The following is a 19,459-nucleotide window of genomic DNA, read 5'->3' as shown; positions in this document are numbered from 1 at the left end:
TGCTAATTTTGGTGTAGTGTAGTGTCTGTATTGTAGTGGAGTGTCTGTATTGTGTAGTGTCTGTATTGTTGTGGTAGTGTCTGTATTGTTGTGGTAGTGTCTGTATTGTAGTGGTAGTGGCTGTATTGTAGAGGTAGTGTCTGTATTGTAGTGGTAGTGTCTGTATTTTAGTGGTAGTGTCTGTATTTTAGTGGTAGTGTAGTGTCTGTATTGTAGTGGAAGTGTAGTGTCTGTACTATAGTGGTAGTGTCTGTATTGTAGTGGTAGGTGTCTGTATTGTAGTGGTAGTGTCTGTATTTTAGTGCTAGTGTAGTGTCTGTATTGTAGTGGAAGTGTAGTGTCTGTATTATAGTGGTAGTGTCTGTATTGCAGTGGTAGTGTCTGTATTATAGTGGTAGTGAAATATCTGTAGTATAGTGGTCGTGTCTGTATTATCATGGTAGTGTCTGTATTATCGTGGTAGTGTCTGTATTGTAGTGGTAGTGTCTGTATTGTAGTGGTAGTGTGTTTTTAGTGGTAGTGTCTGTATTGTAGTGGTAGTGTAGTGTCTGTATTGTAGTGGTACTGTCTGTATTGTAGTGGTAGTGTCTGTATTGTAGTGGTACTGGCTGTATTGTAGTGGTACTGGCTGTATTGTAGTGTAGTGTCTGTATTGTAGTGTAGTGTCTGTATTGTAGTGGTAGTGTCTGTATTGTCGTAGTAGTGTCTGTATTATGTGGCAGTGTCTGTATTGTAGTGGTTATGTCTGTAGTGTAGTGTAGTGTCTGTATTGTATTGGTAGTGTAGTGTCTGTATTGTAGTGGTAGTGTAGTGTTTGTATTGTAGTGGTAGTGTCTGTATTGTAGTGGTAGTGTCTGTTTTGTAGTGATAGGTGTCTGTATTGTAGTGGTAGTGTCTGTATTTTAGTGGTAGTGTAGTGTCTGTATTGTAGTGGAAGTGTAGTGTCTGTACTATAGTGGTAGTGTCTGTATTGTAGTGGGAGGTGTCTGTATTGTAGTGCTAGTGTCTGTATTGTAGTGCTAGTGTAGTGTCTGTATTGTAGTGGAAGTGTAGTGTCTGTATTGTAGTGGTAGTGTCTGTATTGTAGTGGTAGTGAAATGTCTGTAGTATAGTGGTAGTGTCTGTATTGTAGTGGTAGTGTAGTGTCTGTATTGTAGTGGTAGTGTAGTGTCTATATTGTAGTGGTAGTGTAGTGTCTGTATTGTGGTGGTAGTGTCTGTACTGTAGTGGAAGGTGTCTGTATTGTAGTGGTAGGTGTCTGTATTGTAGTGGTAGGTGTCTGTATTATAGTGGAAGTGTAGTGTCCGTATTGTAGTGGTAGTGAAATGTCTGTATTGTATAGTGGTAGTGTCTCTAGTATAGTGGTAGTGTCTGTATTAGTGGTGGGAGTGTCTGTATTATCGTGGTAGTGTCTGTATTGTAGTGGTAGTGTAGTGTCTGTATTGTAGTGGTAGTGTAGTGTCTGTATTGTGGTGGTGTCTGTGTAGTGTCTGTAGTGGTAGTAGTGGTAGTGTCTGTATTGTAGTGGTAGGTGTCTGTATTGTAGTGGTAGTGTCTGTATTTTAGTGCTAGTGTAGTGTCTGTATTTTAGTGGTAGTGTAGTGTCTGTAGTATAGTGCTAATGTTTGTAATGTAGTGGTAGTGTCTGTATTATAGTTGTAGTGTCTGTATTGTAGTGGTTGTGTAGTGTCTATATTGTAGTGGTAGTGTTTGTATTGTAGTGGTGGTGTCTGTATTGCAGTTGAAGTGTAGTGTCTGTATTGCAGTGGTAGTGTCTGTATTGTAGTGGTAGTGTCTGTATTGTAGTGGTAGTGTCTGTATTGTAGTGGTAGTGTAGTGTCTGTATTGTAGTGGTAGTGTAGTGTCTGTATTGTAGTGGAAGTGTAGTGTCTGTACTATAGTGGTAGTGTCTGTATTGTAGTGGTAGGTGTCTGTATTGTAGTGGTAGTGTCTGTATTTTAGTGCTAGTGTAGTGTCTGTATTGTAGTGGAAGTGTAGTGTCTGTATTGTTGTGGTAGTGTCTGTATTGTTGTGGTAGTGTCTGTATTGTAGTGGTAGTGGCTGTATTGTAGAGGTAGTGTCCGTATTGTAGTGGTAGTGTCTGTATTTTAGTGGTAGTGTCTGTATTTTAGTGGTAGTGTAGTGTCTGTATTGTAGTGGAAGTGTAGTGTCTGTACTATAGTGGTAGTGTCTGTATTGTAGTGGTAGGTGTCTGTATTGTAGTGGTAGTGTCTGTATTTTAGTGCTAGTGTAGTGTCTGTATTGTAGTGGAAGTGTAGTGTCTGTATTATAGTGGTAGTGTCTGTATTGCAGTGGTAGTGTCTGTATTATAGTGGTAGTGAAATATCTGTAGTATAGTGGTCGTGTCTGTATTATCATGGTAGTGTCTGTATTATCGTGGTAGTGTCTGTATTGTAGTGGTAGTACCTGTTTTTTAGCGGTAGTGTCTGTATCGCAGTGGTAGTGTAGTGTCTGTATTGTAGTGGTACTGTCTGTATTGTAGTGGTAGTGTCTGTATTGTAGTGGTACTGGCTGTATTGTAGTGGTACTGGCTGTATTGTAGTGTAGTGTCTGTATTGTAGTGTAGTGTCTGTATTGTAGTGGTAGTGTCTGTATTGTCGTAGTAGTGTCTGTATTATGTGGCAGTGTCTGTATTGTAGTGGTTATGTCTGTATTGTAGTGTAGTGTCTGTATTGTATTGGTAGTGTAGTGTCTGTATTGTAGTGGTAGTGTAGTGTTTGTATTGTAGTGGTAGTGTCTGTATTGTAGTGGTAGTGTCTGTTTTGTAGTGATAGGTGTCTGTATTGTAGTGGTAGTGTCTGAATTTTAGTGGTAGTGTAGTGTCTGTATTGTAGTGGAAGTGTAGTGTCTGTACTATAGTGGTAGTGTCTGTATTGTAGTGGGAGGTGTCTGTATTGTAGTGCTAGTGTCTGTATTTTAGTGCTAGTGTAGTGTCTGTATTGTAGTGGAAGTGTAGTGTCTGTATTGTAGTGGTAGTGTCTGTATTGTAGTGGTAGTGTCTGTATTGTAGTGGTAGTGAAATGTCTGTAGTATAGTGGTAGTGTCTGTATTGTAGTGGTAGTGTAGTGTCTATATTGTAGAGGTAGTGTAGTGTCTATATTGTAGTGGTAGTGTAGTGTCTGTATTGTGGTGGTAGTGTCTGTACTGTAGTGGTAGGTGTCTGTATTGTAGTGGTAGGTGTCTGTATTATAGTGGAAGTGTAGTGTCCGTATTGTAGTGGTAGTGAAATGTCTCTAGTATAGTGGTAGTGTCTCTAGTATAGTGGTAGTGTCTGTATTATCGTGGGAGTGTCTGTATTATCGTGGTAGTGTCTGTATTGTAGTGGTAGTGTAGTGTCTGTATTGTAGTGGTAGTGTAGTGTCTGTATTGTAGTGGTAGTGTAGTGTCTGTATTGTAGTGGTAGTGTAGTGTCTGTATTGTAGTGGAAGTGTAGTGTCTGTACTATAGTGGTAGTGTCTGTATTGTAGTGGTAGGTGTCTGTATTGTAGTGGTAGTGTCTGTATTTTAGTGCTAGTGTAGTGTCTGTATTTTAGTGGTAGTGTAGTGTCTGTAGTATAGTGCTAATGTTTGTAATGTAGTGGTAGTGTCTGTAGTGTCTGTATTGTAGTGGTAGTGTCTGTATTGTAGTGGTGTGTGTCTGTATTGCAGTTGAAGTGTAGTGTCTGTATGTGCAGTGGTGTAGTGTCTGTATTGCAGTGGTAGTGTCTGTATTGTAGTGGTAGTGTCTGTATTGTAGTGGTAGTGTCTGTATTGTAGTGGTAGTGTCTGTATTGTAGTGGTAGTGTCTGTATTGTAGTCGTAGTGTCTGTATTGTAGTGGTAGTGTCTGTATTGTTGTGGTAGTGTCTGTATTGTTGTGGTAGTGTCTGTATTGTAGTGGTAGTGTCTGTATTGTAGTGGTAGTGTCTGTATTGTAGTGGTAGTGTCTGTATTTTAGTGGTAGTGTCTGTATTTTAGTGGTAGTGTAGTGTCTGTATTGTAGTGGAAGTGTAGTGTCTGTACTATAGTGGTAGTGTCTGTATTGTAGTGGTAGGTGTCTGTATTGTAGTGGTAGTGTCTGTATTTTAGTGCTAGTGTAGTGTCTGTATTGTAGTGGAAGTGTAGTGTCTGTATTATAGTGGTAGTGTCTGTATTGCAGTGGTAGTGTCTGTATTATAGTGGTAGTGAAATATCTGTAGTATAGTGGTCGTGTCTGTATTATCATGGTAGTGTCTGTATTAATGTGGTAGTGTCTGTATTGTAGTGGTAGTACCTGTTTTTTAGCGGTAGTGTCTGTATCGCAGTGGTAGTGTAGTGTCTGTATTGTAGTGGTAGTATAGTGTCTGTATTGTAGTGGTACTGTCTGTATTGTAGTGGTAGTGTCTGTATTGTAGTGGTACTGGCTGTATTGTAGTGGTAGTGGCTGTATTGTAGTGTAGTGTCTGTATTGTAGTGTAGTGTCTGTATTGTAGTGGTAGTGTCTGTATTGTCGTAGTAGTGTCTGTATTATGTGGCAGTGTCTGTATTGTAGTGGTTATGTCTGTAGTGTAGTGTAGTGTCTGTATTGTAGTGGTAGTGTAGTGTCTGTATTGTAGTGGTAGTGTAGTGTTTGTATTGTAGTGGTAGTGTCTGTATTGTAGTGGTAGTGTCTGTTTTGTAGTGATAGTGTCTGTATTGTAGTGGTAGTGTCTGAATTTTAGTGGTAGTGTAGTGTCTGTATTGTAGTGGAAGTGTAGTGTCTGTACTATAGTGGTAGTGTCTGTATTGTAGTGGGAGGTGTCTGTATTGTAGTGCTAGTGTCTGTATTTTAGTGCTAGTGTAGTGTCTGTATTGTAGTGGAAGTGTAGTGTCTGTATTGTAGTGGTAGTGTCTGTATTGTAGTGGTAGTGTCTGTATTGTAGTGGTAGTGAAATGTCTGTAGTATAGTAGTAGTGTCTGTATTGTAGTGGTAGTGTAGTGTCTATATTGTAGAGGTAGTGTAGTGTCTATATTGTAGTGGTAGTGTAGTGTCTGTATTGTGGTGGTAGTGTCTGTACTGTAGTGGTAGGAGTCTGTATTGTAGTGGTAGGTGTCTGTATTATAGTGGAAGTGTAGTGTCTGTATTGTAGTGGTAGTGTAGTGTCTGTATTGTAGTGGTAGTGTCTGTAGTATAGTGGTAGTGTCTGTATTGTAGTGGTAGTGTCTGTATTGTAGTGGTAGTGTCTGTATTGTAGTGGTAGTGTAGTGTCTGTATTGTAGTGGTAGTGTAGTGTCTGTATTGTAGTGGTGTAGTGTCTGTATTGTAGTGGTAGTGTAGTGTCTGTATTGTAGTGGTAGTGTCTGTACTGTAGTGGTAGTGTCTGTATTGTAGTGGTAGTGTCTGTATTGTAGTGTAGTGTCTGTATTGTAGTGGTAGTGTCTGTATTGTAGTGGTAGTGTTTATATTTTAGTGCTAGTGTCTGTATTGTAGTGGTAGTGTAGTGTCTGTATTGTAGTGGTAGTGTCTGTATTGTAGTGGTAGTGTAGTGTCTGTATTGTAGTGGTAGTGTCTGTATTGTAGTGGTAGTGTCTGTATTTTAGTGGTAGTGTCTGTCTGTTGTAGTGGTAGTGTAGTGTCTGTATTGTAGTGGTAGTGTCTGTCTGTATTGTAGTGGTGTAGTGTCTGTACTATAGTGGTAGTGTCTGTATTGTAGTGGGAGTGTCTGTATTGTAGTGCTAGTGTCTGTATTTTAGTGCTAGTGTAGTGTCTGTATTGTAGTGGTAGTGTGTCTGTATTGTATAGTGGTAGTGTCTGTATTGTAGTGGTAGTGTAGTGTCTGTATTGTAGTGGGTAGTGTAGTGTCTGTATTGTAGTGGTAGTGTCTGTATTGTAGTGGTAGGTGTCTGTATTATAGTGGAAGTGTAGTGTCTGTATTGTAGTGGTAGTGAAATGTCTCTGTATAGTGGTAGTGTCTCTAGTATAGTGGTAGTGTCTGTATTGTAGTGTCTGTATTATGGTGGTAGTGTCTGTATTGTAGTGGTAGTGTAGTGTCTGTATTGTAGTGGTAGTGTAGTGTCTGTATTGTAGTGGTAGTGTAGTGTCTGTATTGTGTAGTGGTAGTGTCTGTATTGTAGTGGTAGTGTCTGTATTGTAGTGGTAGGTGTCTGTATTGTAGTGGTAGGTGTCTGTATTGTAGTGGTAGTGTTTATATTTTAGTGCTAGTGTCTGTATTGTAGTGGTAGTGTAGTGTCTGTATTGTAGTGGTAGTGTAGTGTCTGTATTGTAGTGGTAGTGTAGTGTCTATTGTAGTGGTAGTGTAGTGTCTATATTGTAGTGGTAGTGTCTGCATTGTAGCGGTAGTGTAGTGTCTGTAGTATAGTGCTAATGTCTGTAATGTAGTGGTAGTGTCTGTATTGTAGTGGTAGTGTAGTGTCTATTGTAGTGGTAGTGTAGTGTCTATATTGTAGTGGTAGTGTCTGCATTGTAGCGGTAGTGTAGTGTCTGTAGTATAGTGCTAATGTCTGTAATGTAGTGGTAGTGTCTGTATTATAGTTGTAGTGTCTGTATTGTAGCGGTAGTGTCTGTATTGCAGTGGAAGTGTCGTTTCTGTATTGTAGTGTAGTGTCTGTATTTTAGCGGTAGTGTCTATATTGTAGGTGTAGTGTCTGTATTGTAGTTGACTGTCTGTATTGTATTGGTAATGTCTGTATTGCAGTGGTAGTGTCTGTATTGCTGTGGTAGTGTCTGTTTTGTTGTGGTTGTGTCTGTATTGTAGTGTCTGTGTCTGTATTGTAGTGGTAGTGTCTGTATTTTAGTGGTAGTGAAATGTCTGTATTGTAGTGGTAGTGAAATGTCTGTATTGTAGTTGTAGTGTACTGTCTGTATTGTTGTGGTAGTGTCTGTGTTGTAGTGGCAGTGTCTGTATTGTTGTGTTAGTGTAGTGTCTGTATTGAAGTGGTTTTGTCTCTATTATCGTAGTAGTGTCTGTATTGTAGTGGTTGTGTCTGTATTTTAGTGGTAGTGTAGTGTTTATTGTGGTGGTAGTGTAGTGTCTGTATTGTAGAGGGAGAGTCTGTATTGCAGTGTAGTGTCTGTATTGTAGTGGTAGTGTAGTGTCTGTATTGAAGTGGTAGTGTCTGTATTATCGTGTTAGTGTCTGTATTGTAGTGGTAGTGTAGTGTCTATATTGTTATGGTAGTGTCTGTATTGTAGTGGTTGTGTCTGTATTTTAGTGCTAGTGTAGTGTCTGTAGTATAGTGCTAATGTTTGTAATGTAGTGGTAGTGTCTGTATTATAGTTGTAGTGTCTGTATTGTAGTGGTTGTGTAGTGTCTATATTGTAGTGGTAGTGTTTGTATTGTAGTGGTGGTGTCTGTATTGCAGTGGTTGTGTCTTTATTGTAGTGGTAGTGTCTGTATTGTAGTGGTAGTGTCTGTATTGTAGTGGTAGTGTCTGTATTGTAGTGGTAGTGTCTGTATTGTAGTGGTACTGGCTGTATTGTAGTGGTACTGGCTGTATTGTAGTGTAGTGTCTGTATTGTAGTGTAGTGTCTGTATTGTAGTGGTAGTGTCTGTATTGTCGTAGTAGTGTCTGTATTATGTGGCAGTGTCTGTATTGTAGTGGTTATGTCTGTAGTGTAGTGTAGTGTCTGTATTGTAGTGGTAGTGTAGTGTCTGTATTGTAGTGGTAGTGTAGTGTTTGTATTGTAGTGGTAGTGTCTGTATTGTAGTGGTAGTGTCTGTTTTGTAGTGATAGGTGTCTGTATTGTAGTGGTAGTGTCTGAATTTTAGTGGTAGTGTAGTGTCTGTATTGTAGTGGAAGTGTAGTGTCTGTACTATAGTGGTAGTGTCTGTATTGTAGTGGGAGGTGTCTGTATTGTAGTGCTAGTGTCTGTATTTTAGTGCTAGTGTAGTGTCTGTATTGTAGTGGAAGTGTAGTGTCTGTATTGTAGTGGTAGTGTCTGTATTGTAGTGGTAGTGAAATGTCTGTAGTATAGTGGTAGTGTCTGTATTGTAGTGGTAGTGTAGTGTCTATATTGTAGAGGTAGTGTAGTGTCTATATTGTAGTGGTAGTGTAGTGTCTGTATTGTGGTGGTAGTGTCTGTACTGTAGTGGTAGGTGTCTGTATTGTAGTGGTAGGTGTCTGTATTATAGTGGAAGTGTAGTGTCCGTATTGTAGTGGTAGTGAAATGTCTCTAGTATAGTGGTAGTGTCTCTAGTATAGTGGTAGTGTCTGTATTATCGTGGGAGTGTCTGTATTATCGTGGTAGTGTCTGTATTATCGTGGTAGTGTAGTGTCTGTATTGTAGTGGTAGTGTAGTGTCTGTATTGTAGTGGTAGTGTAGTGTCTGTATTGTAGTGGTAGTGTAGTGTCTGTATTGTAGTGGTAGTGTCTGTACTGTAGTGGTAGTGTCTGTATTGTAGTGGTAGGTGTCTGTATTGTAGTGGTAGGTGTCTGTATTGTAGTGGTAGTGTTTATATTTTAGTGCTAGTGTCTGTATTGTAGTGGTAGTGTAGTGTCTGTATTGTAGCGGTAGTGTAGTGTCTGTATTGTAGTGGTAGTGTCTATATTGTAGTGGTAGTGTCTGTATTGTAGTGGTTGTGTCTGTATTTTAGTGGTAGTGTAGTGTCTATTGTAGTGGTAGTGTAGTGTCTATATTGTAGTGGTAGTGTCTGCATTGTAGCGGTAGTGTAGTGTCTGTACTATAGTGGTAGTGTCTGTATTGTAGTGGGAGGTGTCTGTATTGTAGTGCTAGTGTCTGTATTTTAGTGCTAGTGTAGTGTCTGTATTGTAGTGGTAGTGAAATGTCTGTAGTATAGTGGTAGTGTCTGTATTGTAGTGGTAGTGTAGTGTCTATATTGTAGAGGTAGTGTAGTGTCTGTATTGTGGTGGTAGTGTCTGTACTGTAGTGGTAGGTGTCTGTATTGTAGTGGTAGGTGTCTGTATTATAGTGGAAGTGTAGTGTCCGTATTGTAGTGGTAGTGAAATGTCTCTAGTATAGTGGTAGTGTCTCTAGTATAGTGGTAGTGTCTGTATTGTCGTGGGAGTGTCTGTATTATCGTGGGAGTGTCTGTATTATCGTGGTAGTGTCTGTATTGTAGTGGTAGTGTAGTGTCTGTATTGTAGTGGTAGTGTAGTGTCTGTATTGTAGTGGTAGTGTAGTGTCTGTATTGTAGTGGTAGTGGTAGTGTCTGTATTGTAGTGGTAGTGTCTGTATTGTAGTGGTAGGTGTCTGTATTGTAGTGGTAGTGTTTATATTTTAGTGCTAGTGTCTGTATTGTAGTGGTAGTGTAGTGTCTGTATTGTAGTGGTAGTGTAGTGTCTGTATTGTAGTGGTAGTGTAGTGTCTATTGTAGTGGTAGTGTAGTGTCTATATTGTAGTGGTAGTGTCTGCATTGTAGCGGTAGTGTAGTGTCTGTAGTATAGTACTAATGTCTGTAATGTAGTGGTAGTGTCTGTATTGTAGTGGTTGTGTCTGTATTTTAGTGGTAGTGTAGTGTCTATTGTAGTGGTAGTGTAGTGTCTATATTGTAGTGGTAGTGTCTGCATTGTAGCGGTAGTGTAGTGTCTGTACTATAGTGGTAGTGTCTGTATTGTAGTGGGAGGTGTCTGTATTGTAGTGCTAGTGTCTGTATTTTAGTGCTAGTGTAGTGTCTGTATTGTAGTGGTAGTGAAATGTCTGTAGTATAGTGGTAGTGTCTGTATTGTAGTGGTAGTGTAGTGTCTATATTGTAGAGGTAGTGTAGTGTCTGTATTGTGGTGGTAGTGTCTGTACTGTAGTGGTAGGTGTCTGTATTGTAGTGGTAGGTGTCTGTATTATAGTGGAAGTGTAGTGTCCGTATTGTAGTGGTAGTGAAATGTCTCTAGTATAGTGGTAGTGTCTCTAGTATAGTGGTAGTGTCTGTATTATCGTGGGAGTGTCTGTATTATCGTGGTAGTGTCTGTATTGTAGTGGTAGTGTAGTGTCTGTATTGTAGTGGTAGTGTAGTGTCTGTATTGTAGTGGTAGTGTAGTGTCTGTATTGTAGTGGTAGTGTCTGTACTGTAGTGGTAGTGTCTGTATTGTAGTGGTAGGTGTCTGTATTGTAGTGGTAGGTGTCTGTATTGTAGTGGTAGTGTTTATATTTTAGTGCTAGTGTCTGTATTGTAGTGGTAGTGTAGTGTCTGTATTGTAGTGGTAGTGTAGTGTCTGTATTGTAGTGGTAGTGTAGTGTCTATTGTAGTGGTAGTGTAGTGTCTATATTGTAGTGGTAGTGTCTGCATTGTAGCGGTAGTGTAGTGTCTGTAGTATAGTACTAATGTCTGTAATGTAGTGGTAGTGTCTGTATTGTAGTGGTTGTGTCTGTATTTTAGTGGTAGTGTAGTGTCTATTGTAGTGGTAGTGTAGTGTCTATATTGTAGTGGTAGTGTCTGCATTGTAGCGGTAGTGTAGTGTCTGTAGTATAGTGCTAATGTCTGTAATGTAGTGGTAGTGTCTGTATTATAGTTGTAGTGTCTGTATTGTAGCGGTAGTGTCTGTATTGCAGTGGAAGTGTCGTTTCTGTATTGTAGTGTAGTGTCTGTATTTTAGCGGTAGTGTCTATATTGTAGTGGTAGTGTCTGTATTGTAGTGGTAGTGTCTGTATTGTAGTTGACTGTCTGTATTGTATTGGTAATGTCTGTATTGCAGTGGAAGTGTCGTTTCTGTATTGTAGTGTAGTGTCTGTATTTTAGCGGTAGTGTCTATATTGTAGTGGTAGTGTCTGTATTGTAGTTGACTGTCTGTATTGTATTGGTAATGTCTGTATTGCAGTGGTAGTGTCTGTATTGCTGTGGTAGTGTCTGTTTTGTTGTGGTTGTGTCTGTATTGTAGTGTCTGTGTCTGTATTGTAGTGGTAGTGTCTGTATTTTAGTGGTAGTGAAATGTCTGTATTGTAGTGGTAGTGAAATGTCTGTATTGTAGTTGTAGTGTACTGTCTGTATTGTTGTGGTAGTGTCTGTGTTGTAGTGGCAGTGTCTGTATTGTTGTGTTAGTGTAGTGTCTGTATTGAAGTGGTTTTGTCTCTATTATCGTAGTAGTGTCTGTATTGTAGTGGTTGTGTCTGTATTTTAGTGGTAGTGTAGTGTTTATTGTGGTGGTAGTGTAGTGTCTGTATTGTAGAGGGAGAGTCTGTATTGCAGTGGAAGTGTCGTGTCTGTATTGTAGTGTAGTGTCTGTATTGTAGTGGTAGTGTAGTGTCTGTATTGAAGTGGTAGTGTCTGTATTATCGTGTTAGTGTCTGTATTGTAGTGGTAGTGTAGTGTCTATATTGTTATGGTAGTGTCTGTATTGTAGTGGTTGTGTCTGTATTTTAGTGCTAGTGTAGTGTCTGTAGTATAGTGCTAATGTTTGTAATGTAGTGGTAGTGTCTGTATTATAGTTGTAGTGTCTGTATTGTAGTGGTTGTGTAGTGTCTATATTGTAGTGGTAGTGTTTGTATTGTAGTGGTGGTGTCTGTATTGCAGTGGTAGTGTCTGTATTGTAGTGGTAGTGTCTGTATTGTAGTGGTAGTGTCTGTATTGTAGTGGTAGTGTCTGTATTGTAGTGGTAGTGTCTGTATTGTTGTGGTAGTGTCTGTATTGTAGTGGTAGTGTCTGTATTGTAGTGGTAGTGTCTGTATTGTTGTGGTAGTGTCTGTATTGTTGTGGTAGTGTCTGTATTGTAGTGGTAGTGGCTGTATTGTAGAGGTATTGTCTGTATTGTAGTGGTAGTGTCTGTATTTTAGTGCTAGTGTAGTGTCTGTATTGTAGTGGAAGTGTAGTGTCTGTATTGTAGTGGTAGTGTCTGTATTGTAGTGGTAGGTGTCTGTATTGTAGTGGTAGTGTCTGTATTTTAGTGCTAGTGTAGTGTCTGTATTGTAGTGGAAGTGTAGTGTCTGTATTATAGTGGTAGTGTCTGTATTGCAGTGGTAGTGTCTGTATTATAGTGGTAGTGAAATATCTGTAGTATAGTGGTCGTGTCTGTATTATCATGGTAGTGTCTGTATTATCGTGGTAGTGTCTGTATTGTAGTGGTAGTACCTGTTTTTTAGCGGTAGTGTCTGTATCGCAGTGGTAGTGTAGTGTCTGTATTGTAGTGGTAGTATAGTGTCTGTATTGTAGTGGTACTGTCTGTATTGTAGTGGTAGTGTCTGTATTGTAGTGGTACTGGCTGTATTGTAGTGGTACTAGCTGTATTGTAGTGTAGTGTCTGTATTGTAGTGTAGTGTCTGTATTGTAGTGGTAGTGTCTGTATTGTCGTAGTAGTGTCTGTATTATGTGGCAGTGTCTGTATTGTAGTGGTTATGTCTGTAGTGTAGTGTAGTGTCTGTATTGTATTGGTAGTGTAGTGTCTGTATTGTAGTGGTAGTGTAGTGTTTGTATTGTAGTGGTAGTGTCTGTATTGTAGTGTAGTGTCTGTCTTGCAGTGTCATGTCTGTATTGTAGTGGTAGTGTCTGTATTGTCGTAGTAGTGTCTGTATTATGTGGCAGTGTCTGTATTGTAGTGGTTATGTCTGTAGTGTAGTGTAGTGTCTGTATTGTATTGGTAGTGTAGTGTCTGTATTGTAGTGGTAGTGTAGTGTTTGTATTGTAGTGGTAGTGTAGTGTCTGTATTGTAGTGGTAGCGTAGTGTCTGTATTGTAGTTGTAGCGTAGTGTCTGTATTGTAGTGGTAGTGTAGTGTGTGTATTGTAGTGGTAGTGTCTGTATTGTAGTTGTAGTGGCAGTGTCTGTATTGTAGTGGTAGTGTAGTGTCTGTATTGAAGTGGTTTTGTCTCTATTATCATAGTAGTGTCTGTATTGTAGTGGTTGCATCTGTATTTTAGTGGTAGTGTAGTGTTTATTGTAGTGGTTGTGTAGTGTCTGTATTGCAGTGGAAGTGTCGTGTCTGTATTGTAGTGTAGTGTCTGTATTGTAGTGGTAGTGTAGTGTCTGTATTGTAGTGGTAGTGTCTGTATTGTAGTGGTAGTGTAGTGTCTGTAGTATAATGCTAATGTTTGTAATGTAGTGGTAGTATCTGTATTATAGTTGTAGTGTCTGTATTGTAGTGGATGTGTCGTGTCTGTAATGTAGTGTAGTGTCTGTATTGTATTGGTAGTGTAGTGTCTGTATTGTAGTGGTAGTGTAGTGTTTGTATTGTAGTGGTAGTGTAGTGTCTGTATTGTAGTGGTAGCGTAGTGTCTGTATTGTAGTTGTAGCGTAGTGTCTGTATTGTAGTGGTAGTGTAGTGTGTGTATTGTAGTGGTAGTGTCTGTATTGTAGTTGTAGTGGCAGTGTCTGTATTGTAGTGGTAGTGTAGTGTCTGTATTGAAGTGGTTTTGTCTCTATTATCATAGTAGTGTCTGTATTGTAGTGGTTGCATCTGTATTTTAGTGGTAGTGTAGTGTTTATTGTAGTGGTTGTGTAGTGTCTGTATTGCAGTGGAAGTGTCGTGTCTGTATTGTAGTGTAGTGTCTGTATTGTAGTGGTAGTGTAGTGTCTGTATTGTAGTGGTAGTGTCTGTATTGTAGTGGTAGTGTAGTGTCTGTAGTATAATGCTAATGTTTGTAATGTAGTGGTAGTATCTGTATTATAGTTGTAGTGTCTGTATTGTAGTGGATGTGTCGTGTCTGTAATGTAGTGTAGTGTCTGTATTGTAGTGGTACTGTAGTGTCTATATTGTAGTGGTAGTGTCTGTGTTGTAGTGGCAGTGTCTGTATTGTAGTGGTAGTGTAGTGTCTGTATTGAAGTGGTTTTGTCTCTATTATCGTAGTAGTGTCTGTATTGTAGTGGTTGTGTCTGTATTTTAGTGGTAGTGTAGTGTTTATTGTAGTGGTAGTGTAGTGTCTGTATTGTAGAGGGAGTGTCTGTATTGCAGTGGAAGTGTCGTGTCTGTATTGTGGTGTAGTGTCTGTATTGTAGTGGTAGTGTAGTGTCTGCATTGTAGTGGTAGTGTCTGTATTGTAGTTGTAGTGTACTGTCTGTATTGTTGTGGTAGTGTCTGTTGTAGTGGCAGTGTCTGTATTGTAGTGGTAGTGTAGTGTTTATTGTAGTGGTAGTGTAGTGTCTGTATTGTAGAGGGAGTGTCTGTATTGTGGTGTAGTGTCTGTATTGTAGTGGTAGTGTAGTGTCTGTATTGTAGTGTAGTGTAGTGTCTGTATTGAAGTGGTAGTGTCTGTATTACCGTGTTAGTGTCTGTATTGTAGTGGTAGTGTAGTGTCTATATTGTATTGGTAGTGTCTGTATTGTAGTGGTAGTGTCTGTATTTTAGTGGTAGTGTAGTGTCTGTAGTATAGTGCTAATGTTTGTAATGTAGTGGTAGTGTCTGTATTATAGTTGTAGTGTATGTATTGTAGTGTAGTGTCTGTATTGTAGTGTAGTGTCTATATTGTAGTGGTAGTGTTTGTAGTATAGTGGTAGTGTCTGTATTGTAGTGGTTGTGTAGTGTCTATATTGCAGTGGTCGTGTCTTTATTGTAGTGGTAGTGTCTGTATTGTAGTGGTAGTGTCTGTATTGTAGTGGTGGTGTCTGTATTGTAGTGGTGGTGTCTGTATTGTAGTGGTAGTGTCTGTATTGTTGTGGTAGTGTCTGTATTGTTGTGGTAGTGTCTGTATTGTAGTGGTAGTGTCTGTATTGTAGAGGTGGTGTCTGTATTGTAGTGGTAGTGTCTGTATTGTAGTGGTAGGTGTCTGTATTTTAGTGGTAGTGTCTGTATTGTAGTGGAAGTGTAGTGTCTGTATTATAGTGGTAGTGCCTGTATTGTAGTGGTAGTGAAATATCTGTAGTATAGTGGTCGTGTCTGTATTATCATGGTAGTGTCTGTATTATCGTGGTAGTGTCTGTATTGTAGTGGTAGTACCTGTTTTTTAGCGGTAGTGTCTGTATCGCAGTGGTAGTGTAGTGTCTGTATTGTAGTGGTAGTATAGTGTCTGTATTGTAGTGGTCCTGTCTGTATTGTAGTGGTACTGTCTGTATTGTAGTGGTAGCGTCTGTATTGTAGTGTAGTGTCTGTATTGTAGTGTAGTGTCTGTATTGTAGTGTAGTGTCTGTCTTGCAGTGGTAGTGTAGTGTCTGTATTGTAGTGGTAGTGTAGTGTCTGTATTGTCGTGGTAGTGTAGTGTCTGTATTGTAGTGGTAGTGTAGTGTCTGTATTGTAGTGGTAGTGTAGTGTCTGTATTGTAGTGGTAGTGTAGTGTCTGTATTGTCGTGCAAGTGTCTGTATTGTCGTAGTAGTGTCTGTATTGTCGTGGTAGTGTAGTGTCTGTATTGTCGTGCAAGGGTCTGTATTGTCGTAGTAGTGTCTGTATTATGTGGCAGTGTCTGTATTGTAGTGGTAGTGTAGTGTCTGTATTGTAGTGGTAGTGTAGTGTCTGTATTGTAGTGGTAGTGTAGTGTCTGTATTGTTATGGTAGTGTCTGTGTTGTAGTGGCAGTGTCTGTATTGTAGTGGTAGTGTAGTGTCTGTAGTATAGTGCTAATGTTTGTAATGTAGTGGTAGTGTAGTGTCTGTATTGTAGTGGTAGTGTAGTGTCTGTATTGTTATGGTAGTGTCTGTGTTGTAGTGGTAGTGTCTGTATTATAGTTGTAGTGTCTGTATTGTAGTGGATGTGTCTTGTCTATATTGTAGTGGTAGTATCTGTATTATCGTGTTAGTGTCTGTATTGTAGTGATGGTGTCTGTATTGTAGTGGTAGTGTAGTGTCTGTATTGTAGTGGTAGTGTCTGTACTGTAGTGGTAGTGTCTGTATTTTAGTGGTAGTGTAGTGTCTATTGTAGTGGTAGTGTAGTGTCTGTATTGTAGCGGTAGTGTCTGCATTGTAGCGGTAGTGTAGTGTCTGTAGTATAGTGCTAATGTCTGTAATGTAGTGGTAGTGTCTGTATTATAGTTGTAGTGTCTGTATTGTGGTGGTAGTGTAGTGTCTATATTTTATTAAACAATTTTAAAAAAAAATTTTTTTAACTAGGCAAGTCAGTTAAGAACAAATTCTTATTTTCAATGACGGCCTAGGAACACTACCTGTTCAGGGGCAGAACGACAGATTTGTACCCAGTCAGCTCGGGGGTTTGAACTTGCAACTTTCCGGTTCCTAGTCCAACACTCTAACCACTAGGCTACCCTGCCATATTGTAGTGGTAGTGTCTGTATTGTAGTGGTAGTGTCTGTATTGTAGTGGTAATGTCTGTATTGTAGCGGTAGTGTCTGTATTGTAGTGGTAGTGTAGTGTCTGTATTGTAGCGGGAGTGTCTGTATTTTAGTGGTAGTGTAGTGTCTATTGTAGTGGTAGTGTAGTGGTAGTGTCTGTATTGTAGTGGTAGTGTAGTATCTGTAGTATAGTGCTAATGTCTGTAATGTAGTGGTTGTGTCTGTATTATAGTTGTAGTGTCTGTATTGTAGTGGTAATGTCTGTATTGTAGTGGTAGTGTCTGTATTGTATTGGTAATGTCTGTATTGTAGTGGTAGTGTCTGTATTGTAGTGGTAGTGTCTGTATTGTAGTGGTAGTGTCTGTATTGTAGTTGTAGTGTCTGTAGTATTGTGGTAGTGTCTGTTTTGTAGTGGTAGTGTCTGTATTTTAGTGCTAGTGTCTGTATTTTAGTGGAAGTGTGGTGTCTGTATTGTAGTGGTAGTGTCTGTATTGTAGTGGTAGTGTCTGTAATGTAGTGGTAGTGTCTGTAATGTAGTGGTAGTGTCTGTAATGTAGTGGTATATTCTGTATTGTGTTGGTAGTGTCTGTATTTTAGTGGTAGTGTCGTGTCTGTATTGTCGTGCTAGTGTCTGTATTATAGTGGTAGTGTCTGTATTGTAGTGGTAGTGTCTGTATTGTAGTTGTAGTGTCTGTAGTATTGTGGTAGTGTCTGTATTGTAGTGGTAGTGTCTGTAGTATTGTGGTAGTGTCTGTATTGTAGTGGTAGTGTCTGTATTGTAGTGTAGTGTCTGTATTGTAGTGTAGTGTCTGTATTATAGTGGTAGTGTCTGTATTGTAGTGTAGTGTCTGCATTATAGTGGTAGTGTAGTGTCTGTATTATAGTGGTAGTGTAGTGTCTGTATTGTCGTGCTAGTGTCTGTATTGTAGTGGTAGTGTCTGTATTGTAGTGGTAGTGTCTGTATTGTAGTTGTAGTGTCTGTAGTATTGTGGTAGTGTCTGTATTGTAGTGGTAGTGTCTGTAGTATTGTGGTAGTGTCTGTATTGTAGTGGTAGTGTCTGTATTGTAGTGTAGTGTCTGTATTGTAGTGTAGTGTCTGTATTATAGTGGTAGTGTCTGTATTGTAGTGTAGTGTCTGCATTATAGTGGTAGTGTAGTGTCTGTATTATAGTGGTAGTGTAGTGTCCACATTTTTGACAAGATAAATTAAATTTAGTGCTTCTTGTTGGACAAGTTCAGGTAACGTTAGTATATCCTCTGTTGGAAAATGTTTTGTCCTGTTTCCTGCCTACCGACGGCAGCCCTGGTGTTGTTGTTTGGTCACCCGGCTCGGGAGCAGCTGTAGGCGAGGTGTGGACAACATAATGGTATGGTATAAATAGAAATGAAAGCAGTCTGAGGATCATCTTAAACAGCCATGCTGCCGCACACGCGTGTCGATTTCTTGTGTCTTATTAGAGAGTGCGAGGGAGTGAGAGAACGCAGCACAACATGTCAGTGTGTCATAGCCATCATCATCAACATCATGACAGTTAATATTGTAAGCCAACCCATATGACAAACACATCACGTGTTACTAGGAAGTGGGTCAACACAGCGTGATACCAACGGCACACGCAACAAGGCCAGTCTGTCACACACACGCACGCACACACACACACACACACACACACCAGCTAGTCATATTTCCGGCTGGCAGGCAGGCAATGTGTTCCTGGAGTGCTTGCAGGCAGGTAGGGATAGGGCAGGGGTTAGTAGGGTTAAGGTCAGGACACCAGACAAGAACAAGGAAATAACATGTGGCCTTGGTGTTCGTTGCTGCATAAATAATATGCTGTAAGATAAAGTACACTATTAAGTTTGTCTATATATTTTCTTATACACCTTCCAGTCTTGGAATATTTTTACATATTTAAAAAAATCCTTTGTAATAAATAAATAAATAAATTGGTATCTGTGTTGCTGCATGTTTTCCTGCGCGCCCTCGTGGATCGTTCGAGTCATTATCTTGCCAGTCTGTTCACCACGTGTGCATACTGCGTGAGTTCATCATCACAATAAAACAATGACAAATCCTATTACCGATATATTATGAATCTCAATCTTCATTAACCCGGCTAAAGCTGCTCATAACTTTACAAATATCATGTTTTGTAACCTTTCTTCCTGCAAAAAGCATTTTTCAAAAACCCCAGGAGCAGATCAAAACTCAACTTCAACTGTTGAAATGATTGTGAGAAATAATAATGACACACACACACACAAACCTGCATCGTAGAAGGTGTCCAGCACAGAGGTCTCTCCAAAGTCCAGTCGTCCGAAGGTGACGGTGGTCAGCAGAGCGCTCTCTGCATCACAGGCTCTCTGCAGACACTGGAGTGCCCCCGACTCGGGGCTGGTCGCCAGCACTGCCTTCAGCCCATCGTTCAGCACATAGACTGCCCGCAGGGAGCGCTGCTTGGTGGAGGGGCTTGGGCTGGACACATTCTCCCGGTCCACAGACCCTACAAACACTCCCTCGCGACTCTCCCCCCCTCCTCCTCGACCCTCTCCCCCTGCCTCGGTCGCCGGAGCACTCTGACCAGCCGTGTCCATGGCCCCAGGGGTGAAAGCGGAGTTCGTCTCGCTCTTCCTCGGTTTTCCTCTCCTCCTGAGGATTGGAGCTGAGCTAGTGTCTCAGTGCATCTGTTGCCTGGGGAGTCGTGTGGGTCTGAGTCTGTCCACTGACTGCACCTCACACATCATTACCTTACTGTGTTACCAACCAGACCAGATCAGGCTAGTTCAACACTATCACACAGAGACGAGGGGGGGAGTAGTGAGCGAGCGAGAGAGAGAGAAAGAGAGTTATATGATGGCTCTGAGAAAATGTGTCAACAATCAGAAAGTCAGCAAACCGGCTGTCCGCTGCCTAGTGCCCGGTGGAGCATGTGAATCTGTCGATCCAGACCTCTCCTCTCCGGTTCCGTCAGACGCTGCACCGCTTGTTCCCACAAATACTCACACGCTGGTCTGGACGGGGTATGTGCATCTCCTCAGGCTCTGTCCTTCTACAACACACACACTCACACACATACACGCTCTTCAAAACAGCTTATACTTCCCAGAGGTACTTAAACAGCACACATAGACAGTTGGGTTGTAGAGCTCTCTAGCAGGGCTGAGGTGCTGCTGCCGCTGCAGCTAAATATAAAACACTGTCTGTCCTCTGATCTGACACCCCCAGCTAGCCAGCCAGCCAGCCAACACTCACACACTCTCACATACACAGTCAAGTTATTTCGAGTTATGTCCACTGCCCCGAGGACATTCTGGACCTGTCGCACACGATCTCTGTCTTTAGTCGAAGCAACACACACGCGCAAAGACACACAAATGCACGCACA

General features: G+C 40.4%; 1 protein-coding gene across 1 annotated transcript in view; it reads right to left on the bottom strand.

Annotated features, from left to right (window-relative positions):
* Positions 1–19,243, bottom strand: part of map3k15 (mitogen-activated protein kinase kinase kinase 15) — a 153,284-nt gene extending 134,041 nt beyond the window's left edge. Inside the window, exon 1 of the mRNA XM_065007008.1 lies at positions 18,341–19,243. Coding sequence (XP_064863080.1) covers positions 18,341–18,668 — 328 coding nt within the window. The 5' untranslated portion in view covers positions 18,669–19,243. The remainder of the gene's footprint in view (positions 1–18,340) is intronic.
* Positions 19,244–19,459: the final 216 nt, after the last annotated feature.

The sequence above is a fragment of the Oncorhynchus nerka genome, linkage group LG22 (assembly GCF_034236695.1).
Source record: "Oncorhynchus nerka isolate Pitt River linkage group LG22, Oner_Uvic_2.0, whole genome shotgun sequence".
Lineage (NCBI taxonomy): Eukaryota > Metazoa > Chordata > Actinopteri > Salmoniformes > Salmonidae > Oncorhynchus > Oncorhynchus nerka.
The sequence above is the reverse complement of the archived record's forward strand: the minus strand, read 5'-3'. Positions and strand labels throughout refer to the sequence as shown.